The sequence below is a fragment of the Panthera pardus genome, unplaced genomic scaffold (assembly GCF_024362965.1).
Source record: "Panthera pardus isolate Hobbes unplaced genomic scaffold, ASM2436296v1 HiC_scaffold_8, whole genome shotgun sequence".
NCBI classification, from domain to species: domain Eukaryota; kingdom Metazoa; phylum Chordata; class Mammalia; order Carnivora; family Felidae; genus Panthera; species Panthera pardus.
Window position 1 is genome coordinate 417,609 of NW_026527013.1, and position 18,711 is coordinate 436,319.

General features: G+C 64.0%; 2 protein-coding genes across 2 annotated transcripts; one reads left to right on the forward strand and one right to left on the reverse strand.

The window, feature by feature from the left end:
* On the reverse strand, window positions 1–8,576 carry R3HDM4 (R3H domain containing 4). Its single transcript, XM_053896837.1, has 8 exons — window positions 8,441–8,576; window positions 3,432–3,586; window positions 2,904–3,028; window positions 2,341–2,464; window positions 1,593–1,678; window positions 1,052–1,137; window positions 914–969; window positions 1–142 (listed from the first exon to the last, which is right to left on the reverse strand). Exons 1-8 carry the CDS (start codon window positions 8,515–8,517, stop codon window positions 39–41), a joined length of 813 nt encoding a protein of 270 aa, XP_053752812.1. The 5' UTR covers window positions 8,518–8,576; the 3' UTR covers window positions 1–38.
* Window positions 8,577–11,120: 2,544 nt separating this feature from the next.
* Window positions 11,121–15,263, forward strand: KISS1R (KISS1 receptor). The gene is given in 6 exon segments (XM_053897036.1): window positions 11,121–11,501; window positions 13,117–13,241; window positions 13,628–13,723; window positions 13,725–13,764; window positions 14,069–14,301; window positions 14,615–15,263. Coding segments are annotated over 6 exon segments (1,236 nt in total). The 5' UTR covers window positions 11,121–11,257; the 3' UTR covers window positions 15,113–15,263.
* The last annotated feature ends 3,448 nt before the right edge of the window (window positions 15,264–18,711 follow it).

Genomic DNA, 18,711 nt, shown 5'->3' on the forward strand with positions numbered 1-18,711 from the left:
GGGGAGGGGAGGTTGGGGGAGGGGGAGGGGGGCGGCCATCAGCTGCGCTGCTCCAGATACGCGGACAGGAGCAGCCCTGGTGGCAGGAAGTCCAGGTGGCGGTTGCTGACTTTCATCTGCCTCTTGCCCTCCAGGTCGGCGCCTGTAAGGGGCAGGGGGCGCAACGATGAGGGCAGCATGGGAGAAGGGCACACGAGGTCACCGCCTCCATCCCTGCCCCCACGGGGGGTGGCGGGGTGGGGGGGGTGGGGGGGCTGCTTCCGCATCAGGGCTCGAGTGGCCCAACCCCCACCCGCCCCACCTCCCTTCGCTCCCGAACCTGAACCAGCCGTGCACACCCAAGCTCATTCCATCTCCCCTCCTCCCATCTTGCCAGGGCCCCTCCTCCTCCGTGTCCGGGCCGTGGCCCAACTCCTGCGGGGAAGCACCCCCAGCCCAGCCCCTCCGTCCCGAGTCTGTGGGAACAAAGGGAAGGGAGCGTGGGAGGGGCCGTCCCTGAGTTGCCATGGGAACCGTCACCTCAGCAACTCCGGGCAGGAGGCGGAGCAGAGGAGCAAGGAGGCGGCGCACCCAGAGGCAGTGAGGACTCTCCCTGGGGCGCTGTGTCCTGAGAACACCCCCGTGGTAAAAGCGGAGACACAGGCCCCAGGAGGGGGACTCGCCGAAGTCACCTGGGTGGCACGGTGGAGGGGGGCTGCAGGGGGAGCTGCAGCTAAACGACCTTGCACCCAGCATGGAGCCAGACGCACAGGGAGCTTCCAAAGAACTCGAACTAGCGCAAGAGCCTTTGCTCATGCTGCCCCTCCTCCTCCAGAAGCACCGCCCCCCCAGTACCCAGACCCTCTGTGACTCGGGCCTTGGTGTCCCCAGGGTGCATCAGCCAGGTGGGGCCCCGTGGGTCGGCAGCACTTACTGGCTGAGATGAGGTCCATGTACTGACAGATGGCGTGAAGCAGGAGTCTCTCGAAACTGGAGAGGAACGGAAGGTAAGCGGTGGAGAGCCAGAGCCAGTCCCTGGAGGGGCACATTGGGCTCACCCCCACCCTGTCACCTGTTGTCCAGCATGGCCGTGTACACGGCCTGGGGAGACACAGAGAAAAACCTCAGCAGCCTCTCCTCCCAGGTCTCCAGAGTTTCCTGCAGGGGAAACAGGTCTAGGGGTGAGGCCAACTATGAGGCTGGGACCAAGCTGTCTACGCCCCATGCCCAGGGGAGCCTCTGGAGCCCAAAGCCCTGGGTTCAAACGTGGCTTCTGACCTGCTATATGAAGCTACATAACCCTTTCCGAAGATACCAGGCACTGAGATATCCCCATGCTTCTGAACCCCTGTGCCCTCCTCCTGGTGAACTCCTACACATCCCGCAGTACCCACTGCCATTGCCCCTGCCCCTCCCACCCTCATGGAAGCCCATTCCCGGCCCAATTCCTGCACTCTGATCACACTGGCCTGTGTACTGCCTTGTCTCCAATACCACCTGCACTGGGTAACGGACTACCCCTGACACCACCACCAATTGAGAAAGTGAGGAAAAAAAGGTAATTAAAAAAAAACAGGCAGGTGGAAAAAGATGAGGCCTGGCCTGGTATTCACCATGGGGATGCGGCTCCGCTTGAGGACAGTTCTCAGACGCCGGCTGATGCGCTGGAAGCACTCACGGGGTGTGTAGGCTGGGTCCTCTGCAAGAGTTCTGGGCTTGGGGCAGCGTCTAGAGCAAGCCCCTGGCCCGCCCCACACACCGGCTCCTCCACATCTGTCCCTGGGCACCGCCCACACACCAGGCTCCTCCCCTCCCCGGGCAACGCCCCCCCCCAGGGCTCCTCCCCACGTCTCCCCTAAGCACTGCCCACTCGCTGGGTCCCTCCCCACTCCCCCCAGGCACCGCCCACATGCGGCATCCCTCCCCTTGTCCCTGGGCACCGCCCACACACCAGGCCCCTTCCCACCTCTGCCCGGGCACCACCCACACATTGGCTCCTCCCCTCCTCTCCCCCGAGCCCCGCCCACACACCTGGCTCCTCCCCTCCTCCCCCCAGCACCGCCCACACACTGGCTCCTCCCCTCCTCTCCCCCGGGCCCCGCCCACACACCTGGCTCCTCCCCTCCTCTCCCCCAGGCCCCGCCCACACATTGGCTCCTCCCTGTCCCTGGCCAGCCCGCACACCAGGCCCCTCCCCACCTCTGCCCGGGCACCACCCACACACTGGCTCCTCCCCTCCTCTGCTCCGAGCACCGCCCACACACCTGGCTCCTCCCCGTCCCTGGCCCGCCCACACAGGATCAGCTAGGCGTACACCCTCCGTACCTCTGGTCCCCCCCCACCTCCCGTCCAGGCCCGCACCTCTCCTTCGATCCTCCCCGCGGCCGGGCCCCCTCCTCCGTGCCTTGCTCTTGCCCTCATCCTCCAGGTAGCGGAGAACCCGTTCCTGCTCCTCCCCAGAGCGGTTCATGAAGTCATTCCAGACCTAGAAGAGAGGCGCGCTGGACCCAGGCGTCCTCAGCCCCGGGTTCTCCATATGGCCAATGCACACAGAGGGCCACAAAGTGTGCGGAAATACCCCTTGTAGACACGTTTGCCCGCTACAGGGTACCCGCAGACCGCTCCTCTGGCAGGGATTGGTATGGACCAAACGTGCCCTCGGTGGAGTCCTTCATTCCCAATGAGGGGCAGATGAGTCGGGAGTGCCGGAAACTTCTGGGGTACGTGGGAGTTCTGGCTTTGTCTGGGGATCCCCAGGGAAACAGAGAGGGTGGGCATAGAGGAACCAGAGGGGGATGGGTGCAGATGGGTGCTCCTGACCGAGGGACCAGCATAGGCCACGTGCGGCAGCAGAAGCGAGAACAGAGAGGAGGCCCGCGTGGCCGGAGCAGAGGGAGGCAGTGACCAGGGCACGGGGGCCCCACCTCCACGTAGGTCTCATTGCTGCAGGCCTCTGCGAAGATGCCGGGTGCTGCGGGGGGGGCCAGGTCCCCATCGTCCAGACCAGCTGTGCCCCCGTCTGTCTCCAGCAGCGTTAGGAGGTACTGGGCTAGATGGAAACAGATGGTCTCTGGGCTGGGGGGTGGCACTTGGGGCCCCCCAGTCTCCTTAGAAACCCAAGGACCATGTTTCCTCCCCTGGCCTCTGTATGTAGGGCCTTTACGCTCTGGCTCACACTGGTCTCCCCACCCCCGCGCTCGACCTGTCTTTCCCAGAAGGCGCAGAAACCATCTAGCCTCCACCTCCAGAACTCCTCCTTCTCCCTGGCTCGTTGAACTCCTATACATCTTTCAAAACCTGAGCTCCAACGCCCAGAGCTCCTTATAGCCCACCGCCAGCATTGCCAGCTCAGGGTCAGACTCAGGGTAAAAGCACCAGATGATACCAACAGACACACCGTTCTCATCTGGGCCCCAGGAACCCCCCAGGAGGTGCCCCCAGCCCCCGCTCACTGTTCTCTAGACGCTGAAGGCTCTTCCGCCCCTTGGCCTTGGGCACGAGGTCTGAGTTCCGCACAGCCTGGTTGATGAAGTGTTGCTTCCGCTTGGACGCTGACAGCCTCTTCACCTGGGAGCCAGCTAGAGCGGGCAGGCAGCCCGGAAGGGGCCTGTGGGCCGGGGTTGGGGTGGGGAGGCAGGCCTCAGGGCCAACACAGGCCAGGACCCCCACCATGGCCACTGCCGCTTGGTTTCCCTCAGCGACGGGAGCCCTAGACCCTTAAAATTGCCGTTTGTTTCATGGTCACATCACCCAGGAGGCCCGTACAGTCGTGATGACAGATTAGTAAACTGGGGCTCGGAGAGGAGCAGACACTGGCCTGCATTCACACCTTGGGTGGGTGGCCAAGAAAAGTTCCCAGGCTTCCGGATCTTACCGCAAGCTAGTGGGACCCAGAGTCTCCAGGTTTGAACACTGCCCTCCTCTTGGAGTTTCTCAAGAGGCCTTATTATTATTATTTTTGAGACTTTTTAAAAGTTTATTTATTTAAGCAATCTCTGTACCCAATGTGGGGCTCCCAGCCGGGCGCCCCATCAAAAGACTTGATTTAATGGAGCAACCCCCATGCCAGCAGCAGATACACCGAGAAACATCCCCCGGAAGCTGAAGGTGACGGCCAAGTCTATCTGCCTTCTGTCCCTGGAGTCCCCCCGAAATGTGCCCCCCTTGGAACCAATCTGCTGTCCTCCAAGCAAATGGCATTAATGTGTAGATGAATTAGCAGCATGGCCAGGCGTCCCACTGGGGACCCACGGGCCAGCTGCAGGCCCGACACGGGGCCGGGGCCGGGACGGATTGCTAGATGGAAACATCCTGGCAAGTTCCGGCCTTCCAGGTCAGCCCCTGACGACCCCCAGACCACAGGGGGGATGGTCCCCACTGGGCCACAAAACCCTCACACTGCAGGGGCAATGGTGGATCCTGACCCTCAGAGGGTCTGGGCGCCAGGATGGCCCCTCCCGTGTCCCAACTCCCTCTCCCTCTGTCTGCTCCAGCCACAGGTCTCCTCACCGCCCCTCCAGCAATGCCACACGCCGTCCCACCCATCGGCCTGTACCCCCTGCCCGGTGCACGCTCCCCCTGCGTCTGAATGGCTCACTCCTTTGAACATCTCCTTTGGCTCTGTTCTAACCTGTCAGGGAGACCCCGGCCCCCTTATGTAACACGTCACTGCTTTGTTTTCCTGATCACCGTAGACTGCCAGCCTCGTCCACCGAAGTCCCCACGCAGACACTCACCCACCAAGCCTGGCACCCAGCAGGTGGTCCGAAAACCGACTGCCGCATCGGTTCTCAAAAAAATCCCACAATTCCAAGACTGAGTAGGACTCAGAGTCCAAAATGCCCCCCCCCAAACTTTCTGGTACCCAAAGTTCCCAGGACACAAATTAAAAACAGAAGTGTGGCCTCTTCCTTCCAAGCCACCAGTAGGCTCTAGAAAACCGTGAAACTCCAGGACTGTGGCAGAGACCTTGTAGGGGTTAGGAATGAAGCGAGTGCTCCGTGGGGTCTATACATATGTAAAGTGTCCCCAGCCTTAAGCATCTGTCCTCTGTAGAATGGCCATTACATCTTGATCAAAAAGCAAACAGGCTGATGAGACAGAACTGCATGAGGTCACAGTGGAGCAGGTAAGCAGCACGGGCTCCCCGGAGAACAGTTTCTGCCAAAATCCATGCTGCTGTCTGACGAATAAACTCACACACGCACGAGTACCCATCAACAGGAGCACACGGCAGAGGTACGGTTCGGGTCCTGGAATCGCAGCCCCGAGTTCAAATCCTAGCTAGGATGCTTCACGGTGGAACCGGGAGCCTCAGCTCACTCTCTGCCAAGTTAGGATAAGAATGGCCTCTGTGTGGGGCGCCTGCGTGGCTCAGTTGGTTAAGCATCTGACTCTTGATCTCAGCTCGGGCCCTGATCTCTGGGTTATGAGTTCAAGCCCTGTGTTGGGGCTTACATTTAAAAAAAAATAACAAACGGCCTCTGTGAGCCTGAAAGGGGACACTCAGGGCCACAAGGGGCCAGGGCAGACATCAACCCAGCTGCAACTTGCTTGGTTTCCCCCTGTCATGGGGAGCTCACCCCCTCTGCCACGCTGTTGTGAATACTCATTTTCACCATCACTATCATCACCAGCAGGAGGCTGGTGATACTATGTTGAGGCCCATTAAACAAATTAGCAACTGAGACACAAAGTCATCATCTCAAGATCCCACAGCCTCGAGGAAGGCGGCCGGCCGGCCGGCACGGGGAGAGGTAAATCAAGTCAGCACAGAACCAGTGACTGTGAGGCTGGATCCAAACTGAGGGCTGCCTCCCTGAGGCCCACCCCAGGCCCCAGTTCACCGTAGCTCTCCCCGAGCTCCAGTGCCTATGTCTCCACCTTGGCAGCTGGACAGAGTCCAGAACGGCAGCCTGGTGGGGCTGATAACAGAGTCCGCATCCGGCGGGGGTGGGGGGGGGTTGGTGGTTATCAGGAGATGTCAGAGCAGGGCTGAGTCCTCAGGACCTGGGGCTCGGAGAAATGGGGCTTCCCCATCACCTCTTGAGAGTGGCAGAGCCAGGATTTGAACCTGGTCAGAACAGCAACACCCCCTTGAACCATTCAGCCTCCTGCTTCCCTCTGGGCCCCTCAGACCACCCCCCACACCTGGTTGAGACCCAGCGGGTTGAGACCCATGCTCCACCACCATGCATGGCTCCCCAGAACCCTGAGGGCAAGGCCCAGCTCCATCGTGACGTGGCACCAGAAGCCCTGCCCTGCCCTGCAGGGACCACAGGGGCCTGTGTCCGGCCCCTTAGGCTTCTGGAGGGCTCGCCACCCTCTCGTGGGCCTCCTGCGCTGAGCCGAGTGCTGGAAATGGAGTCCCACCACCAACTCAAGCTTGCTGACCTCAACCAAATTCCAGCAGGAGACAAGAAACGTGTGGTCTCCAGGGCCAACGACCGGGCCTGGTCCCCACTCGAGGAAGAGAGGACAGCAGAAGCGGGCAGGACAGAGAAGGCAGCCCACAAGTGCCCAGCAAATCGGATCTGTCACGAAGGCTGTCGGGAGAGGGATGTGTGGCAGCACAAAGGTTGTGTAAAACACACCTACACAGCAAAAATCAGTGCCTCGCCCCATCCTCTGCTCCAGACCCAGGGGCCCCTTCACCGTGCCCCAAAGCCCCCAGGAACAGTCTACCTCAGGGCCTTTGCTGAGCCTTCTGCCGGAAGTACCCTTTCTTGGCACAGTCTGCCGTCGGCTCAAATGCCGCCTCCTGGGAGAAACCGCCGTGCTCCTGGACAGCCCGATCAGCCCCATTACCCCGCCTCACCTGTTGCTGCCCAGAACCAGCTGGTCTACTCATCTATTTACTATTTAAACCCCCTTTCCCGAACTACACGCTTGCAGACAGGATGGGGTCGGCCCCGCCCCTGCTGTGGCCCCGGCACCTGCCCACAGAGACCGCTTTACGGATGGGGAAACCGGCAACGCAGACGGGGTGCCTTAGGCTTCCTGGACCTGACGGGCCTCAGGAAATGTCCGTGTCCTCGAGGTGCCTGTCCAGTGAGGGTGGACAGGCCGCAGGTAGAAACAGCTGCTAAGTCAGCTTGGGTCTGGGGAGAACAGCCTCCTTTGTCTCCCCCAGTTCTGTTCCCCGCGGGTTCTGAAAGGGGGCCTCTTGCCACCTGCTCTGTTGGGCTCCAGGGTACCTTCTCTGGCACCCGTCCCCCTCCCCCAGGAACAAGCAAGAGAGGAACCTACTTCCCGAAGCAGGAAACCAAGGGGGGAGGGCTCGGAGCGGAGGTGACTCAGGCTGGGGCGGGGCCCCGCGGCCCCCAGCAGCGGCCACACCCCGGGGGGGGGGGGTGGTGGGACACGGGGTGCCGCGGTGGCACCCACCTGGCAAGTCAATACCCGCTCTGGGTGCTTAAGGCCCCTTCAAAGAAGGGAAGTCCCACGTCTGTGGAGACCCACGTGGCCTCCGGGCAGGTACCGGGCGGAAATCGTAACAGCACAGCGGCAACGAAACAGAATGAGACGCTCGGGACAACACAGAATGCGCGCGTCCTTTTGCGGGGCACCTCTGAGCGCAGGGTCCCTGACACCCCCCACCTCGTCCCAGGCACTGCGAGAAGAGGCCGCTGGTATATCTCCTTGTACAGATGGAGACACTGAGGCACAGAAGCTGGAGTGACCAGCACACGGACGGACGACGAGGCAGCCGAATCCTCGCTCCCCGCCCCCCCCCCCCCCAGGACCAGGGGGCGACAGCGCGGTTTTCGGCGTAAACACGCCGGTTACGCGGAAGTGTGCCCGGCCCCTCTGGGGTCCTACCTGCAGCGGCGGCCCCGCCCCCTCCCGCTCCCGCTGACCCGGTGTTGAAGCCCCCCCCCCCATCTGTTAAGTACTCAGACACGAACAAAGAGCCCTGTGTCCTCGGGGGGTGGGGGCTGGAAAACCCCACGGGGCGCACACAGGACTGGCTGTGGGGTGCAGACCCCGCGTGGGGGGACAGCGGCTTGCGCGTTAGCGCCCCAACACCAAAACGGACTCGGGGGACGCGGCGCGCAGCGACACCACCTCGCCACCTCACCCGAGCGGGCGGCCAGGCGCACGACACCCCCAAAGCGAGACAATACGCGGGCGCGGGGCTGAGGGGGCACTTCTGGGCCCCGGGGGCACGCCAACGCACGAACCGGGTGCCTCCCTCCGCCCAGCAGACGCGCGGGCCGGTCGGGGGTGGGATCCCCCCGGGGGACGACAAAGCCCCCTCCTCCCACCCCCACCACGGTCCGGGGCACCCCCGAGGAAAAGGGGCGGGGCGGGCCTGGGGCTGCAGCCGGACCCGAGGGGAGAGGGGAGAGGGGAGAGGGGAGAGGGGAGAGGGGAGAGGGGAGAGGGGAGAGGGGAGAGGGGAGAGGGGAGGGGCCCCGGAGTCCTGGAGGGCGTGCCCCGCCCGCCCCGCCGCGCTCACAGCGTCCGCCGCCCGCCGGGGGCGCTTCCCACCGCCGCCGCCTCCGAGCCGCCCTCCGGGTTCTCCAGCGCGACCATGGCTCGGACGCTGCCGCCGCCGCCGCCGCCCGGCAGGGCCTTCTCGGGCCGAGCAGGAAGTGACGGGCGCCCAGAGGCGGGCCGGGGCGGGGCCTGGAGGCTGGACGCGCGGGGCGGGGACCGAGGCCGCAGGGCCAGCCAGATCCCGGGGCACAGACGGGGAGACCGCGGCGGCGGGTAGCGAGATCCCCGCCCCCGAAGCCTGGAGGCCGGTGGGCGGGGCACCCAGCCTCCAGGGGATGGTCGGGGGAACCGAGGCCTGGGGAGCTAGGAAAGAGGGGGGCATCCATTTCAGAGGCAGGAGACAGATGAAATGACCCAAGCCGCGCCCCCACCCCAGCCCCCAGCCCCGAGTCCACCAGACTCTCCCAGTCCTGTTTCAGTGCGGCCCCTGGAGCCCTGACTCCTTTACTCATCTCTGAAAATAGACGTTAAAAGGGCGGGGGGCGGGGGCGCCTCGGTGGCTCAGTCGATTAAGCTCTGACTTGGGCTTGGGTCATGATCTCGCGGTCAGTGGGTTCGAGCCCTGTTGGGACTCTGTGCTGACAGCTCCGAGCCTGGAGCTGCTTCAGATTCTGTGTCTTCCTCTCTCTCTGCTCCTCTCCCACTCACACTCTGTCTCCCTCTCGAAATAAATAAGCATAATAATTAAAAATTTTTTAATAAAAAATTTTTTTTTTTTACATAGGGCAACATCAGTTCCCACCCCCTTTCACCCCTGAGGATTCGTTCATTTAACCAATGTCCACTGTCAGCAGGGCCCAGTGATGGGCTCTGGGGTGTGGCAGTGGCCAGGACAGACCCTTTCCCCTCGGAGTGGAGCAGGAAAGAGGAGTTCTCCGAGAGAGGGACTGGCGGGCTGCAAAGTGAGAAGAGTGTGTCAGGCAGAGAGGACAGCCAGTGCAAAGGCCCTGAGGTATCCAGAGTGACCAGAGCAGGGTGATGAGCGAGCATGAGGGGGAAGGAGGCACAGGGCCGAGGGTGGACCCGTGAGCCCTGCGGTCCTGTGATGGCGGGTCTGGCGACGGGGAGCTGTGGGAGGGTTGGGAGCAGAGAATCGAACCTGTGGGATCTGGCTGGAATCCACCCTTCAGTCTACAAGAAAAGTGGAAACCAGGACCACGTGAAGAGACGCCACAGGGAGACAGCGGCCGCAGACAGCCTGTTGGCAATTGTGCCGGAGAATGACCGGATCACTTTAACAAACACACAGGGTACGGAGGAGGGGCTGCGGAAAGACCCCCAAGAGCACGTACTATGTGGCATCATACGGACAAATGAGAAAAGAGCCAAATGAATCAAAGGTGATATAAATCCAGAGAGAAGGCGCCTGCGGGGGGGGGGGGGGCGGCCAGCAGGGGGTCCTGGGGGGGTTGGTTCCCCCTGGTTCTGGGGGGCGGGGATTGGTTCCTGCTCCCGCCCACGAGAACTAACTGCCCAATAAATGTGCTAATTCTAGAGCATGCCACCGGGCCTCCCCCCCATTCTGGGGTCTCATTTCTGGGGAACCTGGGTTGGTACCCTCCTGACACCCGCCTGGACCCTCGGCCGCCCCAGGAGCTGCCGCTGCTCTCCCCACAGCCCCCACCTCGAAGAAGTTTCTCTTCCTTTTCTGATTGTTTAAGCCGTTGTCCAGAATCGTCCTCAAGATGGAAAGCGGGTGGACAGAAAAGTATCTGGGGTACGTGGGGTACACGTGTCCTTGCAAACCGCCCTCCACCTGGTTCCTAGCCCCAGTGGCACAGGTGCCCACGCCCCCAGTGTGAACGTCCAATAGGGGCAGCCAGTCAGGCAGGGGGCGACACCCCCATCCACAGCCAAGGAGTCCCCGCAGGCTGTGTACTTCAAGGACAGGTGTCTTCTAGGGGCGCCTGGTGGCTGAGTCGGTTAGCGTCTGATTCTGGCTCAGGCCATGATCTTGTGCCCACCTTGGGCTCTGCGCTGACAGCTCGGAGCCTGGAGCCTGCTTCAGATTCTCTGTCTCCCTCTCTCTCTGTCCCACTCCCCCCACCCCCGCTTGTGCTCTGTCCCTCTGTCTCTCTCTCAAAAATAATTAACATTAAAAATATATATATGAAAAAGAACAGGTTCCTTCTAACTGCCAGTTCCCCGGCGGACCTGCCCTGCTCTGAGCCTTCCATGGCTCTCCAGTACCCCTTCTCCCAGCCTCTGATGAGGGCTGGCCTCCCTGTCAGCCAGGGCCCACCCACCCGGAGCCCCAGCCACACGGAAGACTAACAGGGCGCCTTCTCTGGTCTCTGTTTTGTCCCCACCGCTTGCCTGTCCTCTGAGTCTCAACCCCCTGGTTAGGCTCGCCCTCTAGGGTCCACAGCAGCCTCCACACAGCCTCCCCCCTCCCCTCTCCCCTGGTCCCCCGAGCCCCACCTCCAGCCTGTCCCCCCCCCAGGGCTCCGGGGCCAGACAGTGCAAGGAGAGCGAAAGGGGGAGAAGGTGGCTGTGCACGTGAGTGGAGGGCGCACGGGCAGGTGAAGGAGTGGCCAGCGGCTGCGGGAGAGGCGGGGAGGCGGGGACCGGGGGGGGGCGCAGGGTATAAAGTGGCCGCGGCTGCGTCGGCAGCAGAGAAGCCGCCCTGCCCGGCGGAGTCGCCCTCCGGGTCTGGTGGCCTGCAGCCGAGACCCTTCCCAGGCTCCGCGGGCGTGTCCCCAGCAGGCAGCGAGGAGGAAGGTCGCCGCCTGGGCGCAAACCGGCGGGCGGCCAGGGGGAAGAAGGCGGTGAAGCCATGCGCGCCGTGGCCACGTCCGCGCCCAACGCGTCCTGGTGGGCGCCGGCCAACGCGACGGTCTGCCCGGGCTGTGGCGCCGACGCCTCGGACGGCCGGGCCCCTGTGCTGCGGCCGGTGGACGCCTGGCTTGTGCCGGTTTCCTTCGTGGCGCTGATGCTGCTCGGGCTGGCAGGGAACTCGCTCGTCATTTTCGTCATCTGCCGCCACAAGCAGATGCGGACGGTGACCAACTTTTACATAGGTGAGCGCCCGGGCACCTGCCGGCCACTCAGGGGGTCCCCAGAGAGACCCAGGGGGCCTCCTAGCGCGCTGTGCTCTCCCAGACGGCACCCCCTCCCCCAGCCCCGTGCAGGAAGCAGGTCCCGTCCCTACTGTCCCTGACTCTTGGGCTAGAGCTCGAGAACTCTGGAGTCTGGACAGTGGCCGGTGGAGAGCTTGGCCTGGCCCTGAGGAAGGTGTCTGGTTAAAACGTGGTTCTTGTGACACCGTGTCCTATGAATGAAAGTAGGGAGAGGGGCTGCTAGGCCCGCGGGATCCCGGTTTGCGACCCTTGCGCCAATGAAAGGCTCGGTTCACACATTTGTATGATGGGCTGACCGACTTGGCTCAGGTGAGTGCTCGTTTTCCTCTATTCTGTGGTGGCTGCTGGGCAGCGCCACTGTCTCCAGCTTGCAGACCGGGAGGCAGGTTCAGAGGGGACGGGGGCGTGCGCGGCTCTCCCAGCCCCGACGGGGGCGCGCCCCGGCTCTCCCCAGCCCCGACGGGGGCGCAACCCCGGCTCTCCCAGCCTCGACGGGGACGCGCCCCGGCTCTCCCAGCCTCGACGGGGGCGCGCCCCGGCTCTCCCAGCCTCGACGGGGGCGCAACCCCGGCTCTCCCAGCCTCGACGGGGGCGCAACCCCGGCTCTCCCAGCCTCGACGGGGGCGCGCCCCGGCTCTCCCCAGCTCCGACGGGGGCGCAACCCCGCCTCTCCCAGCCTCGACAGGGGCGCAACCCCGGCTCTCCCAGCCTCGACGGGGACGCGCCCCGGCTCTCCCAGCCTCGACGGGGGCGCAACCCCGGCTCCCCCCAGCTCCGACGGGGGCGCAACCCCGCCTCTCCCAGCCTCGACGGGGGCGCAACCCCGGCTCTCCCAGCCTCGACGGGGGCGCGCCCCGGCTCTCCCCAGCTCCGACGGGGGCGCAACCCCGCCTCTCCCAGCCTCGACAGGGGCGCAACCCCGGCTCTCCCAGCCTCGACGGGGACGCGCCCCGGCTCTCCCAGCCTCGACGGGGGCGCGCCCCGGCTCTCCCAGCCTCGACGGGGGCGCAACCCCGCCTCTCCCAGCCTCGACGGGGGCGCAACCCCGGCTCTCCCAGCCGCGACTGGGGCGCAACCCCGGCTCTCCCAGCCTCGACGGGGGCGCAACCCAAGCTCTCCCAGCCTCGATGGGGGCGCGCCCCGGCTCTCCCAGCCTCGACGGGGGCTCAACCCCGGCTCTCCCAGCCTCGACGGGGGCGCAACCCCGGCTCTCCCAGCCTCGACGGGGGCGCGCCCGGGCTCTCCCAGCCTCGACGGGGGCGCAACCCCGGCTCTCCCAGCCTCGACGGGAACGCGCCCTGGCTCTCCGGCCCGAACGGGGGCGCGCAGGGCGCAATGACTGTCGCTCGAATGGCCACGAAACCCGTACTGAGGGGATGTTTGACGTGTACAAATGGGGGACTGGAGGGCGCCCCAATTTCTCTGCCGAAGGACGCCGGGGGATCTTCCAGGCGGTCTTGCGGGTTACTCGGGTTACTCGGAGAAAGGCCAGGAAAGGGTGGGGGCTGCGCCGGGCTGTTGGGTGGCTGAGGCTCCCGCGTGTCCCCTCCTGCAGCCAACTTGGCGGCCACGGACGTGACCTTCCTGTTGTGCTGCGTGCCCTTCACGGCCCTGCTCTACCCGCTGCCCGCCTGGGTGCTGGGCGACTTCATGTGCAAGTTCGTCAACTACATGCAGCAGGTGCGCGGGCTGGGGAAGGGGCCACGGAGTCCAGGGGCGGGGCCGAGGAGGAGGTGGAGCCTGGGCCTGGGGACAGGAAAGGGGACCGCGCAAAAGGCAGAGATGCAGTTAGGGACGGGGCTTGCGGAGGGGGGGCCGGCGCCTTCTCGCGCGCCTGTCCCGCCATCCTACGATGGCTGTGCTTCCGCCCATCTCAGCGGACCCCCAGCGGCCCGGTCAAACCCGCACTGGGATCCCCCTCTTCTGCCCCTGGAGGCCCTCCCGCGACATGTCCCGTTTGTGCCCGGGTGTTTGGACCTGTGGGGGCACCCGCAGGGTGGGCGCAGACGGGGCAGGCCCCCACACCGCACACGGGACGAAACGCCCGCTCTCGCCCCCTCCCCCAGGTCTCGGTGCAGGCCACGTGCGCCACCCTGACGGCCATGAGCGTGGACCGCTGGTACGTGACCGTGTTCCCACTGCGCGCCCTGCGCCGCCGCACACCCCCGCCTGGCTCTGGCGGTCAGCCTCGGCATCTGGGTGGGTGAGTGCAGCGCGAGCGCCGCACGGGGCGGGGGATGGGGGGGGGACGACAAGCCTTCAGTGCCCTGGGCGCCCCCACCCCCCACCCCCCGCCCCGCCAACCGCCCCTCACTGGGCTTCGGCCGTGCGTGCATCTGGGAAATGGGCGCTCCCTCCGAAGAGCCGCCGAAGGCGCGGACCCCGGACGACGCGCGCCTGCGAGGCGCCCAGTGACGCTGCCCCAGGGGGCACCTGAGGGTAGGGGTCCTGGCCTCCTGGCGTCCCTCGTCCCCGGGGCAGGGTCTTCACCCTGTCGTGTGGCGCAGGCTCGGCCACCATGTCCGCGCCGGTGCTCGCCCTGCACCGCCTCTCGCCCGGGCCGCGCACCTACTGCAGCGAGGTCTTCCCCAGCCGGGCCCTGGAGCGCGCCTTCGCGCTCTACAACCTGTTGGCGCTCTACCTGCTGCCGCTGGTCGCCACCTGCGCCTGCTACGGGGCCATGCTGCGCCACCTGGGCCGCACCGCCGTGAGCCCCGGGGCCGCCGACGGCGCCCTGCAGGTGAGCGGCCGCCGGCTGGCTGTCTGGGTGGAGGCGCGGTGTGGGGGACGCGCGTCTGGAGGAGCCGGGGGGGGGGGGGGTAGGGGGAGGGGGCGGCGAAGGGGGGGGGACGTGCCAGGCTCAAGAAGGGGAGCTCTGGGGGCGCCCGGCCGGCTCAGCGAGTAGAGCAGGCGCTTTTGCCCACGGGGTCGCGGGTTCAGGCCCCACGCTGGGCCCCGCAGCTTACTTTAAGAGTAAGCGACCACGGAGGGGGGCTCTGCGGGGTGGCCCCGGCCAGCCCGCAGCCTTTCCTCACCACCCCTCCACCCCGCAGGGCCGGCTGCTGGCAGCGCGGGCCGGCGCCGTGCGGGCCAAGGTCTCGCGGCTGGTGGCCGCGGTGGTCCTGCTCTTCGCCGCCTGCTGGGGCCCCATCCAGCTGTTCCTGGTGCTGCAGGCGCTGGGCCCGGCGGGCGCCTGGCACCCGCGCAGCTACACCGCCTACGCGCTCAAGATCTGGGCGCACTGCATGTCCTACGGCAACTCGGCGCTGAACCCGCTGCTCTACGCCTTCCTGGGCTCCCACTTCCGGCAGGCCTTCCGCCGGGTCTGCCCCTGCGCCCCGCGGCGGCCCCGCCAGCCCCGGGGCTCCGGGCTGCCCGCCCCCGCCGCCCCCCCGACGGAGCTGCGCCGCCTGGCCGCCCCCCACCCCCCCGGCCACCGCCGGGCCCCCGAAGCCCGGGAGAGTGCGGGTGTCCTGAGGGAGCGTCCTGCCCCAATCCGGGCGGATTCTGCGGGGAGAGAGCTGGGCCCCTGTGGGACAGGTGCCGTTTGAACAGCAACCGCTCGTGTGTGGTTATTAACATCTCGGTTTCTGTGCAAGATAATCATAGTGAAAACGCCCCCCCCCCCCCCATGTCCCCTCGGTACGAATTTGCTGTGATGTTTGCTCCCACTGATATCCTGATTACTTACTTCCGTATTTCCTGAAATTGAAGACACTTTGATACTGGCACTCTCTGCAACGTTCCCCCAAAGCACCGACGGACGTCTTTCGCACACTGCCTTGCAACCCTAACGTTATAAGCTTCGTCCCATTTTCAGAAATACGGACATGTGAACAGCGTGCGATTTTTAAAGTGCTGACATAAAGTAGTGTTACCGCTACCCGGTGAGCGTCCAGCGTCCCGGCTGGGGAAAGGGCGGGTGTCACGGAGGGCACAGGTGCTCCCTGGAGCACGTGCACAGAGCGCTCGCGGGACGGACGGGCGGGCGGGCGGACGGACGGCTCCTTGAGAAAGCGCCCCGCAGCGGAGGGAGGCAGAAGAGCGGCCGATTCTCACTCCCGGGTCTGTGGGGTAACCGGGCTCGGCTGGGCTGGACGGGCGCACCTAGCGGCCGGACCTGGAAGGCCCTAGGAGGCCTTCCCGGCAGGCCTAGTGGCGGAGCAGTCCCCCCCCCCCCACCCCCCCTCCGTGTGGCTGCTTGGGCTTCCTCCCCGCATGGCCGCATGGTGCTCCCGGAAAGTCAGGCTCATCCCTTGGCACAGGTTCCAGGAAGAGCCTGGAGGCCCGGGCTCAGAAGCCCCACACCGCTGTTTGCACCCGGATTGCTGCCAGCCCGTCAGAGCCTCGCCCCGCCCAGATGTCGCTTGGGTGGGGCTGCCTGCGCAGGATTAGTTCAGCCTTCCCCCAACAGCCCTGCCGGCTGAGGCTTAGTCACTCCCGCGGGACCCCCGCCCATCTCTGGGAGGGCTCCAGGGCACCCAACTTATCTGGAAACAGCACGGCCCGCAAGTAATCCAAATTGGCAGCGATGTTAATGTGAGACCAAGAGGCCAAAACGCAGGGTCATTTCGACATTGGCCTGAAGCTGGCTTGTTCTTGTCTTCAACACCAGCCTCCAGACCCGGCAGGACAAGAGGGTGGCATTCTCCCCTTTGCCCACAGGCCCTGCCGCCCCCGCCCACTCCCTGCCCTCCAAACTCACCCTCTCTCTGCATCTGCTTGAACTGCTGCCATCCCTCTGGCCTCTGGGCCTTTGCACACGCAGGTCTGGCTGTCGTGCCAGCTGTGCCTCACTCATCCGTCAAGTCTCAGCTCAGCTGGCTCCTCCTCCTCCGGGAAGCCTTCCTGGAGCTCTCTGCGCCCAGCGCTGCCCCCATCACGGTTCTGATGTCCCTGTGTTGTACCTGTTGGCTGCCTGTCTCACGTGGTCCCCCACGTATCCCCAGCGCCCAGCGCATGGTCGGGCTGATTAGATATTTGTGGGATGAATGACCAAGTGTGTTGTGGGGGTTAAGAGAGAAGGTGTGTGCAGAGGGAGTGGCAGTTTCTGCAGGAAAAACGGGTTTTTTTTTTTAAAAAGAAAGTGAAGGGGGCTCTGGGGTATTCATGTCAGAGAAATAAAAGCTCCGGGACAGAAAACCCGCACACTAAGCTCACAGCAGCTCCACCTGCGGCAGCCCACACGCGGTAACTCGGGCGTCCACGACACGGGTGTGGGCGAGCACACTCGCCCCCCCCACACCATGGGACACAACTCAGCAGCAGTCAGTTGTGGGCGCGGGGCAGACACGCGGCCCCTCGGACGCACCTCCCAGAATCACGCGGGGAAAATCAGGCAACCCCAAGGTTACACCATGTGTGGTTCTAACAGCACCCGGAGGAGAGAGCGTTATGGGGATGGAGAAGAGCCCGGTGGTTGCCGGGGTGAGGGCGGTAGGGGCGGTGAGCGAGGTGGGCAGGGGGGGGCAGCAGGAGGGACCCTCGTGATGGCACACTCCTGTCCCATAAAACGGGGAAATGCAAAGAAGGTGGGTGGATCGCATCAGTGTCAAAATCCAGTTTTACAAAATGTCACTGTCGGGGGAAGCCTGGCGAAGTTCTGCGTCAGGATTCACGATCATCTCAGGAAAACACACAAAGTTGAAGGGCTGACAGGGAGGTCTAGGAAGAGGAGTCGTTTGGGGCCCATTTAGCTGGACCTCGTTTTCGCAGCCCCTCCTGTGTGCCAGGCTCTGCGCTGGGGGTCGGGCCACGGCAGTGAGGAGGGGCTTCCTGTACACAGTCCCTGCCTGGTCTTGGACGGAAGGGGCAGACTACCTGGAGAGATGCAGAGTTAGAGGAGCAGAAAGGGTCATGAGAAAGACATGTGTGCCCCTCGTGGGTCACTGGGAGCCTGACCTTGGTGGGGGTGAGTCCGGGAAGGCTTCCTGGAGCAGGCAAGTCTGGGAAATGTGAACGCAGCTCGGAGGTGGGGGAAGAGCACAACAGATGGGGAGCACAGACAGTGTAAAGGCCCTGGGGCAGGAAACATCTGGTGAGAAACAGCTAGAAGGCCTGCGGGGCCAGAGGAGAGAGCAGTGGGAAGACTGCCGGCTGCAGGGATAAGCCGGATCTTTCCTGAGGGTGGTGGGAACCATGGAGGCTCCTAAGCAGGGAGGGACACGGTCCAAGGTAGGTGGAGACTTTTCCAGTTTATTATTCATTACTACCAAGGGTCTTGCCTTTTGAGCTGCCAGGAACAGGCATGTGCCAGCACACCCGAGAGAGCGGGTGGGATGGGCCCCAGGGTCACCTGATGGGGATAAACCCTGGGGGTCTGGGGTAGGGAAAGGGGCTAATTTCAATTTCCGATAAACAATGAAAAACTTTTTAGTATAAGTAGGTCCTGGGCAAAACTTAGGATACACTTAAAATTTAACCGCGAATCCGGTATTCATCTGGCAATTCTACCGTAGAACATTCAGAAGGAGCCACAGGGGAGAAAATAACTCCGCGGGCCTCAGTTTCCCCGTCTGACCCGGGAAAGTCGTTTTCAGGGGACACGGCGCCACCTGGCGGCCTCCGGCGCCGGCCCCGCCCCTGACTGCAGTCCCGTCCGTGCCCGGCAGGTGGGGCGCGCACCCCACCGAGGTTCCCGGCTCGACCCCCACAAAGGAGCCGCCAGCGCAAAGGGGCGGTCGCTCATGCGAACCCCATACCAGACCCCGGCGCAGCGTCTCCCCGATGCGGAATGGGTCAAGCGAGCCGCATCATGAACTTCCCGGGTCGCAGGCACTTTCGTCTCCTGGGTCTTGTCCATGAGAAAATATTAAACGTGATTATTTTACTGTTTTTATAAAACCTAATATAATTTAGGCTGGATTCATTAATATACATCCGTTATTGGTACATTTGCTTTTCTCTTATTTTAAAAGTTGTTAAGGGGCGCCTGGGTGGCTCAGTCGGTTAAGCGGCCGACTTCGGCTCAGATCATGATCTCGCGGTCCGGGAGTTCGAGCCCCGCGTCGGGCTCTGTGCTGACAGCTCAGAACCTGGAGCCTGTTTCAGATTCTGTGTCTCCCTCTCTCTCTGACCCTCCCCCGTTCATGCTCTGTCTCTCTCTGTCTCAAAAATAAATAAAACGTTAAAAGAAAAATTAAAAAAAAAA

What these genes read in the sequence shown, in the direction of transcription:
- R3HDM4 (XM_053896837.1), bottom strand. Translation starts at nt 8,517, where the DNA reads ATGGTCGCGCTGGAGAACCCGGAGGGCGGCTCGGAGGCGGCGGCGGTG. An exon ending in CCCGGCGGGCGGCGGACGCT is followed by an intron (nt 3,587 to 8,440) that starts GTGAGCGCGGCG and finishes CCCGGCCCACAG; the next exon opens with GCCCCTTCCGGGCTGCCTGC. An exon ending in AGCGGAGCCGCATCCCCATG is followed by an intron (nt 1,138 to 1,592) that starts GTGAATACCAGG and finishes TTTCCCCTGCAG; the next exon opens with GAAACTCTGGAGACCTGGGA.